The sequence below is a fragment of the Camelina sativa genome, chromosome 5 (genome assembly GCF_030686135.1).
Source record: "Camelina sativa cultivar CO46 ecotype springtype chromosome 5, ASM3068613v1".
NCBI classification, from domain to species: Eukaryota; Viridiplantae; Streptophyta; class Magnoliopsida; order Brassicales; family Brassicaceae; genus Camelina; species Camelina sativa.
The window spans coordinates 33,207,451-33,225,949 of record NC_141884.1 but is presented as its reverse complement, the minus strand read 5'-3'; the positions used below and the strand labels follow the sequence as shown (position 1 = coordinate 33,225,949).

General features: G+C 33.1%; 4 protein-coding genes across 11 annotated transcripts; 3 read left to right on the top strand and 1 right to left on the bottom strand.

Moving 5' to 3' along the window:
* The first annotated feature begins 114 nt into the window (after positions 1-114).
* LOC104787571 (polyadenylation and cleavage factor homolog 1) lies at positions 115-1,654 on the top strand. Its single transcript, XM_010513177.2, has one exon. It carries the CDS (start codon positions 257-259, stop codon positions 1,514-1,516), a length of 1,260 nt encoding a protein of 419 aa, XP_010511479.1. The 5' UTR covers positions 115-256; the 3' UTR covers positions 1,517-1,654.
* A 2,512-nt stretch (positions 1,655-4,166) lies between these two features.
* Positions 4,167-5,914, top strand: LOC104787570 (uncharacterized protein At1g66480). The gene is made up of 2 exons (XM_010513176.3): positions 4,167-4,880; positions 5,616-5,914. The coding sequence occupies exons 1-2, from the start codon at positions 4,314-4,316 to the stop codon at positions 5,682-5,684; spliced, it is 636 nt and encodes a 211-aa protein (XP_010511478.1). The 5' UTR covers positions 4,167-4,313; the 3' UTR covers positions 5,685-5,914.
* A 2,821-nt stretch (positions 5,915-8,735) lies between these two features.
* Positions 8,736-10,801, bottom strand: LOC104787568 (uncharacterized). Of its 8 annotated transcripts, none has more exons than XM_010513171.2 (6): positions 10,612-10,801; positions 10,288-10,384; positions 9,521-9,591; positions 9,349-9,437; positions 9,179-9,265; positions 8,736-9,054 (listed from the first exon to the last, which is right to left on the bottom strand). In XM_010513171.2, exons 3-6 carry the CDS (start codon positions 9,585-9,587, stop codon positions 8,977-8,979), a joined length of 321 nt encoding a protein of 106 aa, XP_010511473.1. In that variant the 5' UTR covers positions 9,588-9,591; positions 10,288-10,384; positions 10,612-10,801; the 3' UTR covers positions 8,736-8,976. The 8 variants fall into 8 exon arrangements, with proteins under 8 accessions (XP_010511473.1, XP_087307135.1, XP_087307136.1 ...); XM_087451009.1 differs by having other exon boundaries at positions 9,517-9,591; positions 10,612-10,791; XM_087451010.1 differs by having other exon boundaries at positions 9,517-9,591; positions 10,363-10,384; positions 10,612-10,748.
* Positions 10,802-15,771: 4,970 nt separating this feature from the next.
* Positions 15,772-16,374, top strand: LOC147944667 (uncharacterized). The gene has a single exon (XM_087512679.1). The coding sequence runs from the start codon at positions 15,772-15,774 to the stop codon at positions 16,372-16,374; it is 603 nt and encodes a 200-aa protein (XP_087368805.1).
* The last annotated feature ends 2,125 nt before the right edge of the window (positions 16,375-18,499 follow it).

Genomic DNA, 18,499 nt, shown 5'->3' with positions numbered 1-18,499 from the left:
CCTTTCCCAGTTAGAATAGAAAACACGTGGTAACGCGTTATTCACGCGTTTTTACTTTTTCAACCGACATAGAACGTTTATTTATAAGACTTCTATCAGTTATTCTTTGCCTCTTCGCATTACTTTTCCAATCGTTTTCGATTTCTAAAAAATTCTCTCATCTCTCTCAACGCAAACACCAAATCCAAATTTAGGGTTTTTTTTTCTTTCTTTCATTCTTCGATCGATCTCTGTAAACTTTGTTGAAATCACGAAGATGGCAACAACCGGATCCTTCCCTAATCACAGAAACGCACAATTCCGAAACGCAAACGCTGGAGCGACGCTGAAGAGAGGATTCAACGATAATCGCGGTTACGGAGGCGGAATCAGAGATTATCAAGAGGAGCGGAACCGTTACGCGCCGCCTCAGAAACGTTTCAGATCGCAACCGCAACCACAACCACAACCACAATTCCGATCTGAGAAGATTCCTCTGTATCATCATCCTCATGGTAGTAGTAATAATAACATGTCTAGGGTTTCTTCTCAATCATATAACAATTACGGTGTTGATGTGATTGCTTCTAATTCAAGTTTTCCATTGCGTAACAATGTTTCTAACACCAACAATTATCAGAAACCCTTTGTTGGTTTTGGTAATAACCCTAACCCCCAAATTGTTCCGGTTCCATTACCGTATCGTAAGCTTAACGATGATGTCGCTTTAGATTCGTTGCCCGAATGGGTTCCGAATCATCAACCTGTCTCAAGAACCCTAACTCCAAATTATCCTGTTCCAAGTACGAATTTTGTGCCAAACACGAGTGTTCAAGCACCTGTTTTTACGAATTATTCTAACATGGCTTCAGTTGTGTCACAATCTATGCCTCAACCAATTGTTTTTAGCAAAGAATTGATTGCGTTGCTTAGCGTTCTTAACAATGAGAAAGAGAAGCCAACTTCAGAAGCAAGTAAACCCGGTGAATTGCCTCTAGGGTTAAGCTTTGATAACCCATCATCACTCAATGTGCGACACGAATCTGTGATTAAGTCTTTGTATTCTGATATGCCGAGGCAATGTTCATCGTGCGGGGTTAGATTCAAGTGCCAAGAAGAGCATAGTAAGCATATGGATTGGCATGTGAGGAAGAACAGGACGGCTAAACCCGTTGGGAGACAGGGTCAACAAACGAAGAAGTCGCGGGGTTGGTTAGCGAGTGCTTCCTTGTGGCTCAGTGCAGCAACTGGAGGTGGCATGGAACAAGCGGCGAAACCATCTTTTGGAGGAGAAACGCAGAAGAAGGAGGAAGAGCAGAAACAACTCGTAGTGCCTGCGGATGAAAACCAGAAGAATTGTGCGTTGTGTGAAGAGCCGTTTGAAGAGTTCTTTAGCCATGAAGATGATGATTGGATGTACAAAGACGCAGTCTACTTAAACAAGAAGGGTCGCATAGTTCATGCAAAGTGTATGCCTGAAACCCGAAAGGATTCGCGAGAGTTGCCGATTTCAGTTCCATCGGTTGCGGTGCAATAGTCTGTTGACTTAGTGAGATTTGCAGTAGTGTTTTAAATATCTGTTTTAGTCATTCGTTTCTTTTAAGTAATGTGTACATACAAGAATCAATTTGTAATACAAATTCAAATCAATAAAAATTTCTTCTTCTTTTTACTATATCATTACTCTTTATTTCTACGGGTCATTTGGTTATACATTAAATCTTTATATCTGTGTTGTAATCGTTACTCAAAGAGTCAAAACAGAGAAAGATGAGGATTTCATGTATGTTGTACACTTATATAACAGAGAGTTAATTTTATACATCTTTTTAAAATCCTTTTTCAACTTAAACGAGGAACCATGAACAACTTTGGTAGAGGAAATACTCTCTAAGAAAGAGATTATTAAGTTTAGTTTCGGATTTGTTATTTGTTTCTTGTATCATCTCCTTTTAATCAAAATTGACTTTTGGTAACTTGTGTTTCGCTATTTATTATCTAATGGAGCATAAAGAAGTCGGCTTTTGCATGCTTTTACTAAACAGCTCACATCATTGGAGAAGATAGATCTTCGAATTTTGTACCCTAACGCGCAAACGTTCATGTAACAGTACCTGCATTTACGACGAATTTTTCAGTTTTATGAGTTGGAATTATTCGAACATGATAATTTCAATTGTGTCACAAGTTATGCCTCCACCAATTGTTGTTGTGGGAAAAGATTTTGTCATGTTTACTTAGCGTTCTTAACAAAGAAAAGTAAACTTCGGAAGCAGTATGTTGTTGCTAAAAGTGCGACATGAATATGTATGTGGTAAAATCTCTGATATACCGATGCAATGTTCTTTCAATGGGCTTAGACTCATAAATGTCAAGTTAAACACATGGATTGGCATGTAATGATTAAAGAAGAACAGAATGGCTCAAAAGCACTACAAGACTGTGCCAGAAATCGCGAGGTTTGTTTGTGATCTTGTCTCTATGTCTCAATGCAGCAATTGGAGGAGGGACAGTTGAGGCTACTAAACAATGTTTAGGAGAAACCTAAAAGAAGAAAGAAATCGACCCAATATCACTACATCATAGCCCAATATCATATGTAATGTGGCCTTACGTATTTGGTATCACACTAAAAGCAAATATTTCAAGTAGAATCAATCAATCACCATATATAATAGTTGCCTCAACGACCCTTTCTCGTTAGCAAGGAACAGAGAAACCTAACTAACGATGTCACATTTTCGTCAAGGCTTTCTAAAATAGAAGTAACTTAATTACACCCGAAAGTGAGCAAAAAATCACGGCATTATTTGTTAATCACAACTTTAGCACTCACCAATATTGAAAAATTCGTTGGTCAAATTTTGTTTAAAATCTGATATATATAAAATAGAATTCTAAACTTATGAATCCGTCGCCTAGACACCAGTTACTTATTACTTGACTTAGTGTTTTATTGATAGTTTTCTAAGCCGATTTGGTCAAAATTGCAATTGTTTTACAAGCAAAACCTTGCTAATAATACAAAGACTTCTAGAATTACATATTTATCTACTTGACGTGAGGGTTCGTTTTGTCATTTGAGTTTGTGCATGCTGCACCAAGGGTTAGTAGATGTTGTGGATGCTTTGTTTGACCACCACTAATCTAACATATACATCCCGACACGGAACCGTGTATGTTTTTTTGCTTTTTTTTTTACTTAGTCGCGGACTCACGACTATATCCTCTTAACAAGTCCCAAATTTGGCTCATATGTTTATTTTATTTTTCCTGTTATTCAAATATTTATACATATTCTTCTCTAATTATATTTTTCCTCCAATTCATGCATTTTCAAAGATATAAAATATTCTAGTTTATACAATTTTGAATGACTTAAGTAGCTGAAAATAAAATTATAGGTACTATTCTGAAGTGTAAAAAACAATATTATTGTCCTTTACCATTTAGAAATATTTAAAAATGCAAATAATACTAATGTAGTAATATTTAAAATATATATATATATATATATATATATATATATAAATCATTTGTTGTATTTTAGTCGTCGGTATAGTACTTTTATCACCAATGAAAAATTATAAATCCGCCACTAGCTGATTTTATGAAAATATATAATTGTTAGAGCCAATATATCAATTTGAGATACAAGTAGTCATGTATTATATATTATTTTCATATTTTGATTAGTCGTATTTGTATCTATTAGTAGATTGTATGACTGAATCACGGTTAATCGAGATTTAAAGTGAGACAATGATTGGTTTGAAACTGATTTAACTTTCGGTTAACCATCTTTGTATGAGTTTAAATTTTCTTCAAAAACAATTAACATTTGTTTTCTACTTGTCTTCGTTATATTTCTTGCATTATAATATGGCTACACGATTATATAACAACAAATTGTTTTTTGGAAAAATACGTACAACACCAAATCACGCGCGGTAGTTACAGTCATTGAAAATCTTAAGTATCCGTGCTAAAAGTCATTACTTTTCAGTTTTCAAGAAACGAAAAAGGAAAAAAATTGTAAAAACATTTAAAGAAATGTAATGTGAATTTGCCATGAACCGACGTATTCACGTTTTATTCTTTTCAAACCTAATGAATAATATTTTTTTTGTCAACGTTAACGACTTTAATTATAATTAGAAGGAATCTCTATAAATTTTCACAGCTTCACACACACTAAATTTCAAGAGGTACTATTTTCAACCAAACCATATCAACTATATATAAATAATAGTAACACAACCGCATTATGTACACATTTTCACATTATCCAATCAAATAAAGAATACAAAACAAAAAGCAGAGAGATACAAGAAATGGGAAATAGCATTACTGTGAAGAGAAAGAAAGCTAAAGTGATGAAGATCGACGGCGAAACTTTCCGGATTAAAACTCCGGTGACGGCGAGAGAAGTCACGGCGGAGTATCCTGGTTACGTTTTGTTAGATTCCCAAGCCGTTAAACACTTCGGAGTTCGAGCTAAACCTCTTGAACCGAACCAACTCTTGAAACCTAAGAAGACGTATTTTCTCGTCGAGCTTCCTAAGCTTCCACCGGAGACGGATAATAATAAGCTTCCGTACCGGAGAGTTATGTCTGGAATCCACGTTGGTGCTAAGGAGAGGTTAGAAATGTTGATGTTGTCTCGGAGAACGGTTTCTGACGTCACGATCGGAAGATCTGACGGCGGAGATGGTTTTGGGGTTGGACCGGGGCATACGAGTGTGAGGTTGAGGTTGCCTCGTTCTCAGATAACGAAGCTGATGGAGGAGAGTAATGATGACTCAGAGATAGCTGACAAGATTTTAGGTATATATATGGAGAGGTCCGGTGAGATTGGCGGCGGAAGAGTTGGTGGTGATAGCCGCCGGAAAGCGCGCGAGGTAATTCTTGTTTTTTACTTTAATTCCTATTTTGGTCAAACGTTTTTACCGCGTTAATTTTGTTCTTTGACATGAAAATATTTAAACAACCCACATTTTTACCGAAACTTACGTCAACTATCATTTTTGTAGTTAAGTATTATATCCGGAAATTACGCAAACAGTTTAATGTGTTTATTGGAGTAGAGTTCCTAAATTGATGTAGAAGACAAGAAACAGAATTAAATCTGTTCGGCAATGCTTAGAGTTAATTTATTATTATTATTGTAACCCACTAAGTCCACTTGGGTACATATATGTAACTTATTTATTTATGTCATCTACCTACGTGAGTATGACGTAACTAATATATACAAAAAAAATTGCATACACCACATTCACATATGTTCATGTTAATATAGTCAAACATTTTATCGGGGCAGGAGTTAACTTATGTATGGATTGACAAAGGAACTCGTAAATGGATTCACATGTTCTAGAAATCGTGTATGTCTTAGTCTTAATACCTATTACATAGTCAAAAGATATGGTTAGAAACACATGGTTAATCAGTTCATGTAATATACTAATATCTAGGAGAAATTTTTTTTGATGAAATGTTATATTATACCAATGATCAAGATCCTCTCGATCATCAAATGATTTGGCTGTTTGTTTTGCTAATCATATATTATATATAAATTAATAATTAATTAAGAGTCAATGAAGTAACTGTATTAAATTAAACATGTGCAGAAGCAGGTGAGTTTCGCCGGAGAAGGTGGACGGGAGCTTCCTGTTCTATGGAGCAGAAATGAGAAATAATCATCAATTCAATTCGACGACATATTCTCTCTTGAAAAAAAAAAAAAAAAAAGCCTTTTAAAATTATATCTTGTGTGTGTATATAAATCTTTTTATATAGCAACTAGAGATTATTTAGAACTGTTTGTTTTCTTTTTGGGTTTTGTGCAAAAAAAACCCTTCAAATAATTTTTTTTTGCAAGAAAACCCTTCAAATCAAATAAATACAAGTCAATACTATGATTTTAAAAGTCACCCGCAATATAACCCTTTCCTGTGTTGATGACGTGGCAGTGTAAAAATCATGCTGTTTTGTTGAGCAAAAAATGGCAAGACATTAAAATTGTTTTCTAATTAAAAATTAAGTAAAAAACAAATCGTTCGTCTTCTTCCTCCTTGCATCTCTGCAACGATACAAACAAATCAATGAAAAATCATGGGTTTATCACATACATCACCAATTGAGTAATTTAAAGTTGGGTTTATTTGATTACGACGGCGAGGGCGAGTCCTTCTCCATTGTCAAGAGTGACTACGGCGTCGGTTGTGCGGTCTGGTCTCGCGGATGGTCTTCAAATTGAGGCAAAAGCTTTGGGTTGTGTCTTCTGTTTATTCTCCGGAGCTATTGGTCAGTTGTTGGAGTTTCAAGTTTTTGTAAATTATGCTTCCACCACTAAGAGAATCATCTCAATTTTGGACTTAGGTTTTGTGGAGGAGTTTGGAGATATTGGGTGGTTTCGCTTTGAAATTCGGGATTGATCAGAAGCAACAACTTAGTAAAGAACATGAAGAGTATAGCTGGTGAGCTCCATCGACCAGACCTATGCCCACCCAATTACCCATCAATACATTTAAGCAAACATTTGATAGGCAATAATTGATATAATCATCATCCACCCAGCAAGAAAAATGCCAAACAAGATCATGTACATTAATGAACAAAATTGTGATTAAACTGAATATTTTCCTTCACAAGTCACAAAAAATTGCAAGAAACAAGTTGAAATTGAAAACAAGTGTAGTGTTAAAGAAGAAGAGAACGAAAGCTATAAAGAAGTAAACAAATAAATATTTTTACTTAATTTTTAATTAGAAAACAATTTTAATGTCTTGCCATTTTTTGCTCAATAAAACAGTATGATTTTTACACTGCCACGTCATCGATATAGGGAAGGGTTATATTGCGGGTGACTTTTAAAATCATAGTATTGATCTGCATTTATTTGATTTGAAGGGTTTTCTTGCAAAAAAAAATTACTTGAAGGGTTTTTTTGAACAAAACCCTTTCCTTTTCGTTAACTAGTCCTTTCACACTTTAACTTTAAGATATGTTAAAGTAATTTTATAGGTGCTAATGGACATGCATGGTTGGGTGCCTACCCTACCAGTAACCATAATCAACGATCATTATATTATGCAATCAACTTTTTTTTTAGAGTAAAAAGTATTTTTCAAAACGATTGGATTTTAAAAGAATCTGGAGATAAATCGAAATTGATTTTGCCTTTGGTACCAACTTTTTTAAATTAGTAGAAAAGTTTTGGGCAGTCCAGTAAACGTAACTCGGTCTCATTAGTAGTTATCTCACGATTACTGAAATAACAATAACAGAAACTTAATTTAACAAGAAGAAAAAAAAACTTATTATAGTTACAAACTATTCACTGACTGACATAAAAAAATTACATACTTTTGCTATAAACTTAAAATTGAAATTATAATACAATAATACATACATATTTTTGTAGTCTACACTCTTATGATAAAAATACATCCTCTTTTTAATAAAAGAGAAATACACAACATAGATTTTACAGATTTTATATTTTTAATAAATGGTTACAAATAGGTTATAGATAGGTTATAGATTAATTCATATATTAATATTAATGGTTACACCTAAATATTAGGGATATTCCAAATTGATAATTGATATATTAATGATAACAAATAAAATCATGGAAATTCAAAACTGTATTTTTGGAAGATTTTAGTCCTAATCACGTTATTTCAAAAGATCTTTAAACACAATATTACAAATTTATTTTCTACAGATTTTATCGATATAGACCATAACGTTAACCAAAGATAGATTATGAAATTGATAGATTGATTGGTTACAAGTTAAATAGTGGGTTACAAGATTGATTACGAAATAAAGTTTAATCAGTGTTATAGCACGGATACTTATCTAGAATCATTAACAATATAAAACTTACAAAATAGATGTTTTTTTCAAGCCTTCATATTTAGCATATGATTTTATTGCATAATGTTTTATCCCAAAAAAACTTTTAAAAACAATAACATAAATTATATTTTATATAAAAAATATAATATAAATAAAATGAATTTTAACCCGTGCTTTAGCACGGATCTTAATCTAGTACTTATGTAAAATGACAACTCCACTTGTAAAGTAAAGAACCATAACTAACTATTCAAAGTGCATCATCATAGAATCTATGGATAAGATTCAAATTCAATAATTTAATCATCATGCATGACGTCGAAATTCGCAATACTACCACACAACTGCTGAATTTAACTAGTACACTATTTTCTTCCCAGTATGACTTTTAGTGAGTTTGTAAAATTAGGTAGGAGAAATGCGGACCAAAAATACCCTAGTTTCCCAATTAGAGCAATGTTCATAATACATAGTCATCAACTAAAACTGTAAAACATTCCAAAATTGTAAATCTTCTAACATTATTTTCGGGGTAGATGAAAACTAGCTATTTTGTTTGTATGTATCATTAACAATATCAACTCTCTGCCTTTTTTATGGGTGGAAAAGTCAATCTTCTCTTTTGCCACTAAAAAGGAAGAAAGAAAGATATGGTATATAGAGTGCTTTAGGTGCACCACCCTCCCACTAGATTTGCTAAGAGAATGGCCATTGCACATACTCAATTTAGTGTCTATCTTTTAATAATACTAAAAATAATATAAATCTCTTGACACCCTTGTTTTTATTTTTTGTCCTCCCATTAGTCATCCTTGAGTGTCTTAAAACTTGAAGCAAGACTTATAATTTTCATCAAAATTGAGAAGAAAACAAGAAAGCAATGTCAACAATAAAAATGGGATTGGGTTTTTTGAGATGAGTGAACTTCAATGATACAGATTCAACACACACTCACACACACTTCAGGCTTCTTGAAGAACACGAACAAAGCCAAAGCATCTCAAATAGCAAATCAATACTAGCCTTTTATGAATCTTTTCTCCAATAAACTCAGTTAAACATAATAGTAATATGAGTGTATGTAGCTTCCAGTCCAGCCTATATCTACATAACGAGTCAGGTTCAGTTTCGATTCCCCACTACCCTATTAAACTTCTTCAGCACTTGAAGTCTTCGCCCATCAATCCATACAGGAGACGCCTGGATAAGATTCATGCCGACATTATCAAAAATCAATCTAACAGTTGTGCAACTATGGCATCTCAAGAGATCAACTTGAACCACGAGTCATACAAAATGGTCCAGGTCCAAAACACGTACGTACCTCTATTGCCCTCTCGGCAGCATCTGCTTCCACAAGAAAATGCTGTGAATTCACATAGACACTTTCTATGTGAATTTTTGAGTTTTCCTAAAACGATTAGACAAACAATATCTGGCCATTGATGCAACTTCAAGAACCAATATCTCTCTGTAACTTCATACTCAACTCACATATCTATGATTTTTTGCCTTAGAAAAGAAAGAGAAATCCCTCGAGTTCACAACTCTAAAATAATCCTTATGAACAGCCGTACGCAAACCTATCATCATCACCAAATCACAAATGAAAACGCTACATACAATAAGCAATAGTGAAAACAACAGGCTCATTTTACTCACCAACCATGTATGGCTCGGCGGAATAATTGCAGCCTGCAAAAGAGCAATCCAAAAGGCAGAGACAGCTTCATAGTCCTTGAAACAAACTTTATGTAAGATGCGAGTATTGCAGTGTTAAAGACAGAAAAAAAAAACATTACTAAACCAAAGCATTTTCAGAATTCCATGCATATTTGGGGATGGTCACAAACTCATATCAAAATCAAAATGAAAGTAAGAAGGTGCAACTAAATGAGATCTTAATAGTGACGACTTCAATGATTCCTTCAGATAACAGAGTCACTAATTCCTATCCACAGCACACATCAATAGCAACTTATGTCCAGACCAGAATCTAGCATAGTCTTGGTAGGCTGGTAGCTCATAGATCCATTATCCATATCACAGTTTATTCCATCACATAAAACAAGCGTCAGGAGCTAAAAAGGCCCTTTGAGCAAGATTTGCAGAGCATGAATCATAAGAGAGAACAGATTATATGACTTCTCATAGTTTCTCAGAATCACAATGTTCAAACCCTCAGGACAATTTTTCAAACATAATACGCTAATTCTTTAGCCCCAAAAACAAGCTTCTAACTAACAATTATAAAAAGTCGAATATAAATTTGATAGATTTGAACATTGATCAGCTGCCATCAGAATGTATTGTAAGAAAATGATTTTGTCACGGTTCGTTCAGATCAGAGTAACCTCCGATCATCCAAAACTCAAAACCCTTTGACAAATTCTGAAACCGAAAACGCAGAAAGAAGCAGATACAACATCATACCTTTAAAACCAACCATTGAACACACTAGGAAGTTTAACCACAAAGATCTCTGTTTAGAGTGGTCAGCTATCTTACCCGAGTTTGCTAGCTTTCTTACCTGGACATAAAAAAAGAAATCATCAAAGCCTGACGCAGGGAGACTTAAGCTTTTCAAGAGTAAAATACAAACACAAAAAATTATACTTTATGGTTGAAGAAGCAAACAAACAAAACAGATAGAGAGAATTAAATCTTCATGTCATCTTAGAACAGAGACATCAAATCTATTAAAGGAACCATCTTTTCTCCGTAACCCAATTCCCAGAAGATGTTTTCTTTGCTTACCTACAGTGTCTTCTGCTGCTATCAGAACTTCAATTGGTTCGTTCTCCTTGATTTTGATTCCCTTTTGATAAATCGATTCATGGGAAGAGGTTGAGACAATTTGTCATTATTTGCAAGTATTGTTCATAGGTTTCTGGAAAACGATCAAAGGTTCGATGGTTTTGATTTCATCCTTTCGATAGAGAGAAGCGAAGGAAAGGAAGAAAAGATTTTAAAAAAAAAAAAAAAAAAAAAAGTAACCAATAAAATAATGACACGTGTCGTGTCTCTGAGTATCAAAAACAGAGAGATCTGTGTCTCAGATATATTAAGATTAAAACTTTATTTTTTTTTGATTATATTAGTAAACAAATAAAAGACATACCCATATAGTATGTGCAATGGGATTGCTCTAAGCAAGCCTATATCCTACTCAAGCGTCATAATGTATATTAATTAAATACATAATATTGACTTAAGTTGATTGACAAACGACAAATGTGAAAAATAGAACACAAGATTATGGGCCTGTTCGTTTTCAAGTCGCTGAAACAGCGACGGCGACAACTTAAAACGGTGGTGATAACAGGCAATTAAAAAAAAACGATAACGGAAAGGCTAAGAGGAAAACGCAGACGTGTCGCAGGGAGAGAGAAAAAGTGTCGCAGGGGGAGAGAGAAGTCGCCGGATTTTCTAGCGATCGTTGCGGCAGTTCATCTGAACAATGTAGCGACTCTTTTTCACACCGGCAGCGACTCCTCTTCACATTAGTATGAGCTGCTTTTGCCTATTTTTCTGTCGCAGTCGCTCATTAAGAGACTTGAAAACGAACAAAGCCTATGTCACGATGAATCTAGTGATGAACATCATGGTTTGGGCCTATCACGTGGGTTTGGCTTGGTTTATGATTATCCTCTTTGTCAAGATCAAGTCTTTGGTGGATGGGCTGGATTTTTTTTTTTTTGGTGATTTATTAGACAACTTTCGAACCATATGATACCATGACTCCATGGTTGGGACCGAACAAAGGAAAAGTGGTATATTCCGAGTTTCTATAATCTTTAAGTGGGAGAATACTTTAATTCTTTAACTTAGGCTAATGAATTGATGGATTTAATATGAGAAGCTGAGAACCATCAAGGACCTTTGAACTTTGATAACCAAATCTCTGATCAAGGTTTTAAATTTGGTGTCCAAAATTGCGTTACGACTTACGGGCATAACTGTGTTTTAATGTATCACATGTTAAGCATAAGACATGTAAGTTGTTAGAGAAAAAGTATAAGGCGTGATGATGACGGGCCACACAATAAAATTTCTACAATGCTTCTTATATGGATTGATCATATAACTAAGTATATACTCCGAAGAAGAGGTTCTCAGTAAATTCACATAAAAAATTGGGATATACATGGTAAAAGCGTTTTCAAGGTTCAGCATCCCCACAAATGAGAAATTTCTCTTTCGATACAATGTTTTTGTGTACCATCTCATAGATCATCCAATCATAATCTCATATTAGTATAACCTTTTTCAACTTGTTAGGTAGTAACATTCCAAATATTCTCTTGAAATTTACCCCGTATCCCGCGGTTATAAATTCAATGACGTGAATCAAACAAACTTGAAAACATTTTTTTTAGGTTTGCTTTTGGAGAATTTCATGATTTTTGTGGTTCTTTGTGTTCCTTCTTTTCAACCCTCTCGAGATTTTTGTGGATTTTATAGCTAGTGTACCAATGAATTTCGACATGCATGGCCCCCGAAGAATTTCTAGCCTTACTGAAACACCCCAGCTTTTATTTGGTCAGTATTAAATTATTAATGTTAATCATCAATAGTTAGTTACCCAAGTTTTGAATACCGTTTCAATTGTTAATGTTAAACATCACAAATTCACAACGATCTATAAAACAATATCACCAATTAATGGGTTTGTGAGCATGTTATGTTCGGCAAATACTTACTCTAATGTATCATCAATTACCAATTAACAGGCTTTAGGAATTATTGGGCTTGATGTTTTGTTGTTTTCCCTAGAACTTATTTATTTACATAATCTTTCTTCCATGATTTTGTATACACCAAAGAAATAAGCATCTAGCTTATATAAAAAAATAAAATAATTTTCATTTATATATGAGTTGAGTTCTATAACCTCTCATTAATTCGCATATCTATTTTAGATATAATAGTAGTATTTTTTTATAAAAAAAAAATTAGTTATCAGATGCTTTCAAACTACAAATCCCTTATCTAGAGGTTAGACGTATTATATAAAAAGAAAGGATTAGACAAGTACTGAAACTTCGTAGTAAAATATATAACTAACGCAGGGGAAGTACGCACCCGAAAGTACTTCAAATTCTTAAGAGTCAAGAGACACATGCATAGATTTCAAATTAAGGCCATCTCTTCTAAAGATATTGTGCATGCATGTTTCACACCGTTATGTTGCTTTTAATGTTTAGTCTTTTTTTCTTTTTCTCATAAATTATTAGTTAGCTCCATCAATCAAGGTAATCTCAATCTAGTTTAATATTTAATTTATTTTTAATAGGAAAATGTATAAAATAATTGAATCTTTGTAGAGAGATGATGACAAAAATGATGATGATGACATAAATGATGTTTCGCATTTCCGTATGATGATGATATAAACGATGTTTTGTGTTCGTATATATAGCCAAGTGTTGAATCCTTCACAAATAACATTATGCTTGTTTAGGTTGAATTTCATTTACACTAGGATGTATAGAAACAATAAGTAATCAGAGCGAATATCTTAAATTTTCTTATTAAATATATATTAAACTCTCCTTGAACTCCATCCTATCATGTCTCATGTTTGATTTATTTTCCTTGTAATATAATACCGTTGATAACTAAATATATTAACATCTTAAAGTTTAATACTTTAATTATATGCTAAAGTATTAGTGTGTTACTTTCAAATTTATTCATACAGTGAAAGTAATGATGTGTATAATGGAGAGATCCGAAGATGCATTTAAAGTGAAGTAAGTTGGAGAAAGTATGAAGTCCGGTTTATAAGGGATCGTCCATGTGCACGTATAAAGCCCTCTTTTACTAACACATTCATACGAACTTGTACGTGTTTATCTGTCTTTCTTTGACATTGATTTCTCAAATTATATTTAAATCATGTACATGGATATAGATATGCATGGGAATCACGTAGTTCTTGTAATAAATACATTGAACGGAATGTATAAACTAAAATCTAGCTAGCTAGAGTCCATATAGAAAAGTATTTGTTTCCTATTCGATCTCTACCAACGTCGCATTTGTAGAATATATGCACTATAGTCTCTCTACCAAAAGTCCAAAGCAATCGAAAAAAACAAACATAAACTACACATCATTAATTCATGTCGATCATGAGGTTGTTTAAGCTTGTAATTACTGTCGGGGGAAAAAAGTTACCTATAATATATGTAAAAGTTCACTTATGCTATCATAGCGAAATTCATGTTCTTCGGTTTTACGACGGATAACAATCTGGCGCAGTTCAACAATTAATTTTCTTTTATAATCAACTTTTTTGATATGGATAAATATCTTATTTTCTCCCTATTCGTAAATTTAACTATATGCACTATTGTAAATTTAGGGTCCGAGTAGTTCTGCAACATTCGAACGCTTAAACTTTTAATATATGTAGTCTAAAACAGTTTTGATTGTAATTTAGACTAATCTGTCGTGGATGTTTAATAAATACTTAAATACCCGCTATACGCAAAAATCAGGACACTTGTTTACAATATATTTTATGAACCAACAAAAACATAGTATTGTATTTTTAGGGGCATAATATATTTCTTTTAAAAACAAATGATGGACCTTGTTCAACTGTTGAGCCGCCCTGAACAGGGCCCATCATTTGTTTTTTTCGCAAGTGTTGAGCCGCCCTGAGTCGAACAAGTAAAAAAGAGAAGGTTGAGGAGAGATTTTGTTGGTCCACGCGCAAGTGTCAAGCCAGAAAAGGACAAACCACATGTCTCTTCTCATTCTTTTCATAAGAGTTTTTGCTAGCCACGTTCTATACCAAAATTTCGGCTATCTTGTTCAGTTCATGGTTATATTATGTGTAATGGAATGAAGAAATATGGATTACAAAATCATTTTGGTCTCTAACTGTTTTTAATTTAGTCGACCCTCAACCCAAACTAATTAATATCAAGAGAATGTAAAAAGAAAAAAAACTGGATATTACTTACAATTTTCCATTAGCTATTTCTCTTTCCATCTAGTGTATATGCCAGTTTCTGGAAAACATAAAAATCATTTCTTCGGAAAGAATGAATACATACAAATATACTCGTGAATATGTATATATACATATAATACTTAACAAAAAGTGTAATTTTGACACAATCACACAAATTTAATAAATACTCTCCCATCTGTTTTATAAAGAGTGTCATTTTGATACATGGCACATAAATTAAGAAAAATTAGAATTATACAAATATACCCTTAATTAATGAGTAGTTAATTATTTAAGTTTAGTAAAAAGAGCTTTGGGTTAAAAGTAAAATAATAAATTTGATGTAAAAAAGTTACATTGAAAATGTAAAGTGACATTCTTTGTGAAACAAAAAAAAATAGTGTAGAATGACACTCTTTATGAAACAGGGGGAATATAAGATTATACATAGTTGCCTTTATTTATTAAATGACTAATGATTTGAATTAAATGAAACTGAGCTTTGCAGTTAAGAGATAAATTAGAAAATATAGTGTAAAAAAAATTGAATTGTAAAGTGACACTCTTTATAATACAAGGAAATATATCTAAAATGACACTTATTATGAAGCAAATAAAGTATTTGTGTACAATTACAACATTAAAAAAAATATATATATAGCTTCCAGTATTCTCCCTGTGTTGGAACGGCTTGCTCATCGGGATGTCTGGCGTGATACCCTCTGTAAACGATGTGATTCTGCGATTTAAACAATAAAGCATGCTCTTTTTGAGTGTCCTCGTTCGCGTAGAATCTGGGATTTGTCTCCGGTATTAATAATTTTTGATGGTTTCCCTTATGGCTCAATGTATTCGAATTTAGATTTATTTTCTGGTTGACATCATCCTAATTAGGTGTTTCGGATATAGGTTTCCGACTACCTTGGATTTTATGGTCAATTTGGAAGAATATGAATAAAAATGTTTTCCAGGGTACAGAGGCAGAGCCAATCGATGTTATTAATAAGGCGGTTAATGATAAATTGTTGTGGGAGGAGGTCAAGTCCTTCTCCGCGGGAGTCATGTATCTTTCATCAACCAGGGAAGCTCAGGAACATTCTTTCCGATGTTCGGTTGATGGATCCTGGAAGGGTTCAGATCCTTTTATGGACTTGGGTTGGTGGTACTGCAATAGTGAGGATACGACGTTAGTCTTGGGAGCAAGATGCCATAGACGAAGTCCTTCACCCCTACACTCGGAGTTACAAGCTTTGGTTTGGGCTATGGAGCCTCTTCTGGCGGCTGGTGTTGACTGTCAAAATTATGAGACGGACAGTGCTGAGCTAGTTGTGATGGTGCAGTCCCCAGACGAATGGCCCGCCTTCTCCAATCTGCTGGACGATTTCAGCTTGCTCAGATCATCCTTCTCCTCTTTCACTCTTACTAGAATACCACATATGTCAAATGTAAGGGCAGATTGTCTTGCTCGTTCTTCGAGATCTTTAGTTTCTGAAATATCTTTTGTAAACTCCTATCTTCCCGTTTGGGCAACCAACATTAGAGTCATCTTCTAATTTTAATGTTTCGTTGACAAATATAGAATGAGCCTACTTAGTGAAGATCTACATCATGTAGTAGTTTCTAGTGTTATTATGTAGGACAGTAGTAAAATGCTTTCCTTTATTATCATCAAGATACATTAACATATCTAAGTTTATGTCCAATTGCAAGTGTAAGGATTGAGATTCCCATCATTGAGGGACTAATTCTAGAAACCTGTACTCGAACATTAATGTGATTAACCAAGTACTAGTAGATTTCCCAACATATTCTATTGGTCGAAACTCGAAAGACTTAGAAATGTCAACTTGAGTAACCAATGCGGGTTGTCTAAAATGATAAATGCAACTTGAACAATTTTATTTAATTTAGTAAATTAATGTTTTTAAAAAACATAATTGCAGTAAATCGAAGTATCTATTTTGGATCACTAAATCGAATCTGTTGAACAGCTAGTAATTTAAGGAATTATAGAAACTAATAAGTCATACAAGAAAATTTTCATTTTAAAAAAATGAGATTAATTATGCGGAAACATGTATAAGTAGAGAAGGCGAGAAATCTTCATAAATGGAATCGAGAAACTATAAATGATCTTAATGACAATAACTACAGAAAGAAATAAAAATATTTGGACCATTCACATTAATCTAAACTATTAATTATATAAGTATTTACATATATACACTATAATTGTTATATGATTAGCCATGTGAATCAAATTTTATAAACTTAAAACGATACTAATATATACGTAATGGTCCCCTCATTGGTTTTTTTTCAGAGAAAGCATTACTGGCCTAATGACTTATACACTTTGGATTATAGTATTTTGTACCATGGTTGATTGATCTAGAGTGTATTCATTGAAATGTATATGTAACTTCTCGATTAACGTAAAAGAGTGGACAATTAAGTGTGTGTATTGCATGAATATTAGTCCATATGGTAACCTGCTAACCCCACAAAAAGAAAGGTTTGGATAAATTTATGTGTTTTTTGTTCATATCACTAAAATAAACGAATTAGCTAGGAAGCCAAAACAAAGATAAGAATGCCAAAACAAGAAGAAACTTTTATATATAAAAAGAAACCTCACGTTGTATTAATAAAATCTATGTGCACGTGGATCCCTCCTGTATTTTTATTAATCATACTTATTCATCAAATAAACATACTTTATGATAACAAAATCCAGCCTGCCATTCTCTTAATGACACATTGTATGTGATTCGATATGTAGGATACGACTTGGAGGAAGTACAGAATTTTCTACTCTTTTTTTCATATAATGTTAATAATTTTCCGTTTTAACGAGCATGTGCATTTTCATCTTTATTTAATTTCTTTCCATGATTAACAATATAAGTTATTTGTACTTTAGTAATTATTTAGTGTTCATAGTAGATAGGATTGAATTAAAGAACCTCTAAAGAGTAGAATGGAAAAATATATACTTTAAAAAGAAAATAGGTACTTGATCAAAAAAGAAGAGAATATATAGCTAGTCGGTACCATTCCATTATCCAAAAAAAAAAGGTTTAACCCAAATTTTTTTTTTTAGTTCAAGAGATAATTTTTCTTACGAAATACTTAGAAAGAAAAGAAAAGACTAGTTTAGTAGTATGTGATGAAATCATCAATTAATTTATCAGTGATACTAATATTAGGACCCTAATTATCATAAAGTATTTATTTTGAACAAAATGCAACATTTGTCTCTGGTCAACCTAATCAATGGCTAACGAAATCATTCATGGAACAACTGTCATGACAACATAGCTCTCACATATTGTTCAGCTTCATATATACTTTTATAAAACCATCAAAATCGAGTATAATACAACAAATAATTATCGAGTAAACAATGGACGTAAAACAGTGGCATTTATGACGATATTTGAAAATAGCAAATGAAAATTTCATGTTCTTAATTATGGAGACATACAAACAATAAAGGAGGGAATTATTAACCATTATACAAGGAGAATCTTCAAAGGTATATCCTCAAAAACTGATCAACTGATGACGTAGTTAGATTCATATAGAATTATTAGTTACTAATTGGATTTTTCTAATCGTATACTTATTTTTACTTGTTGTAACTATTTTTGTTGGGATGCATAAATCGTATAATTA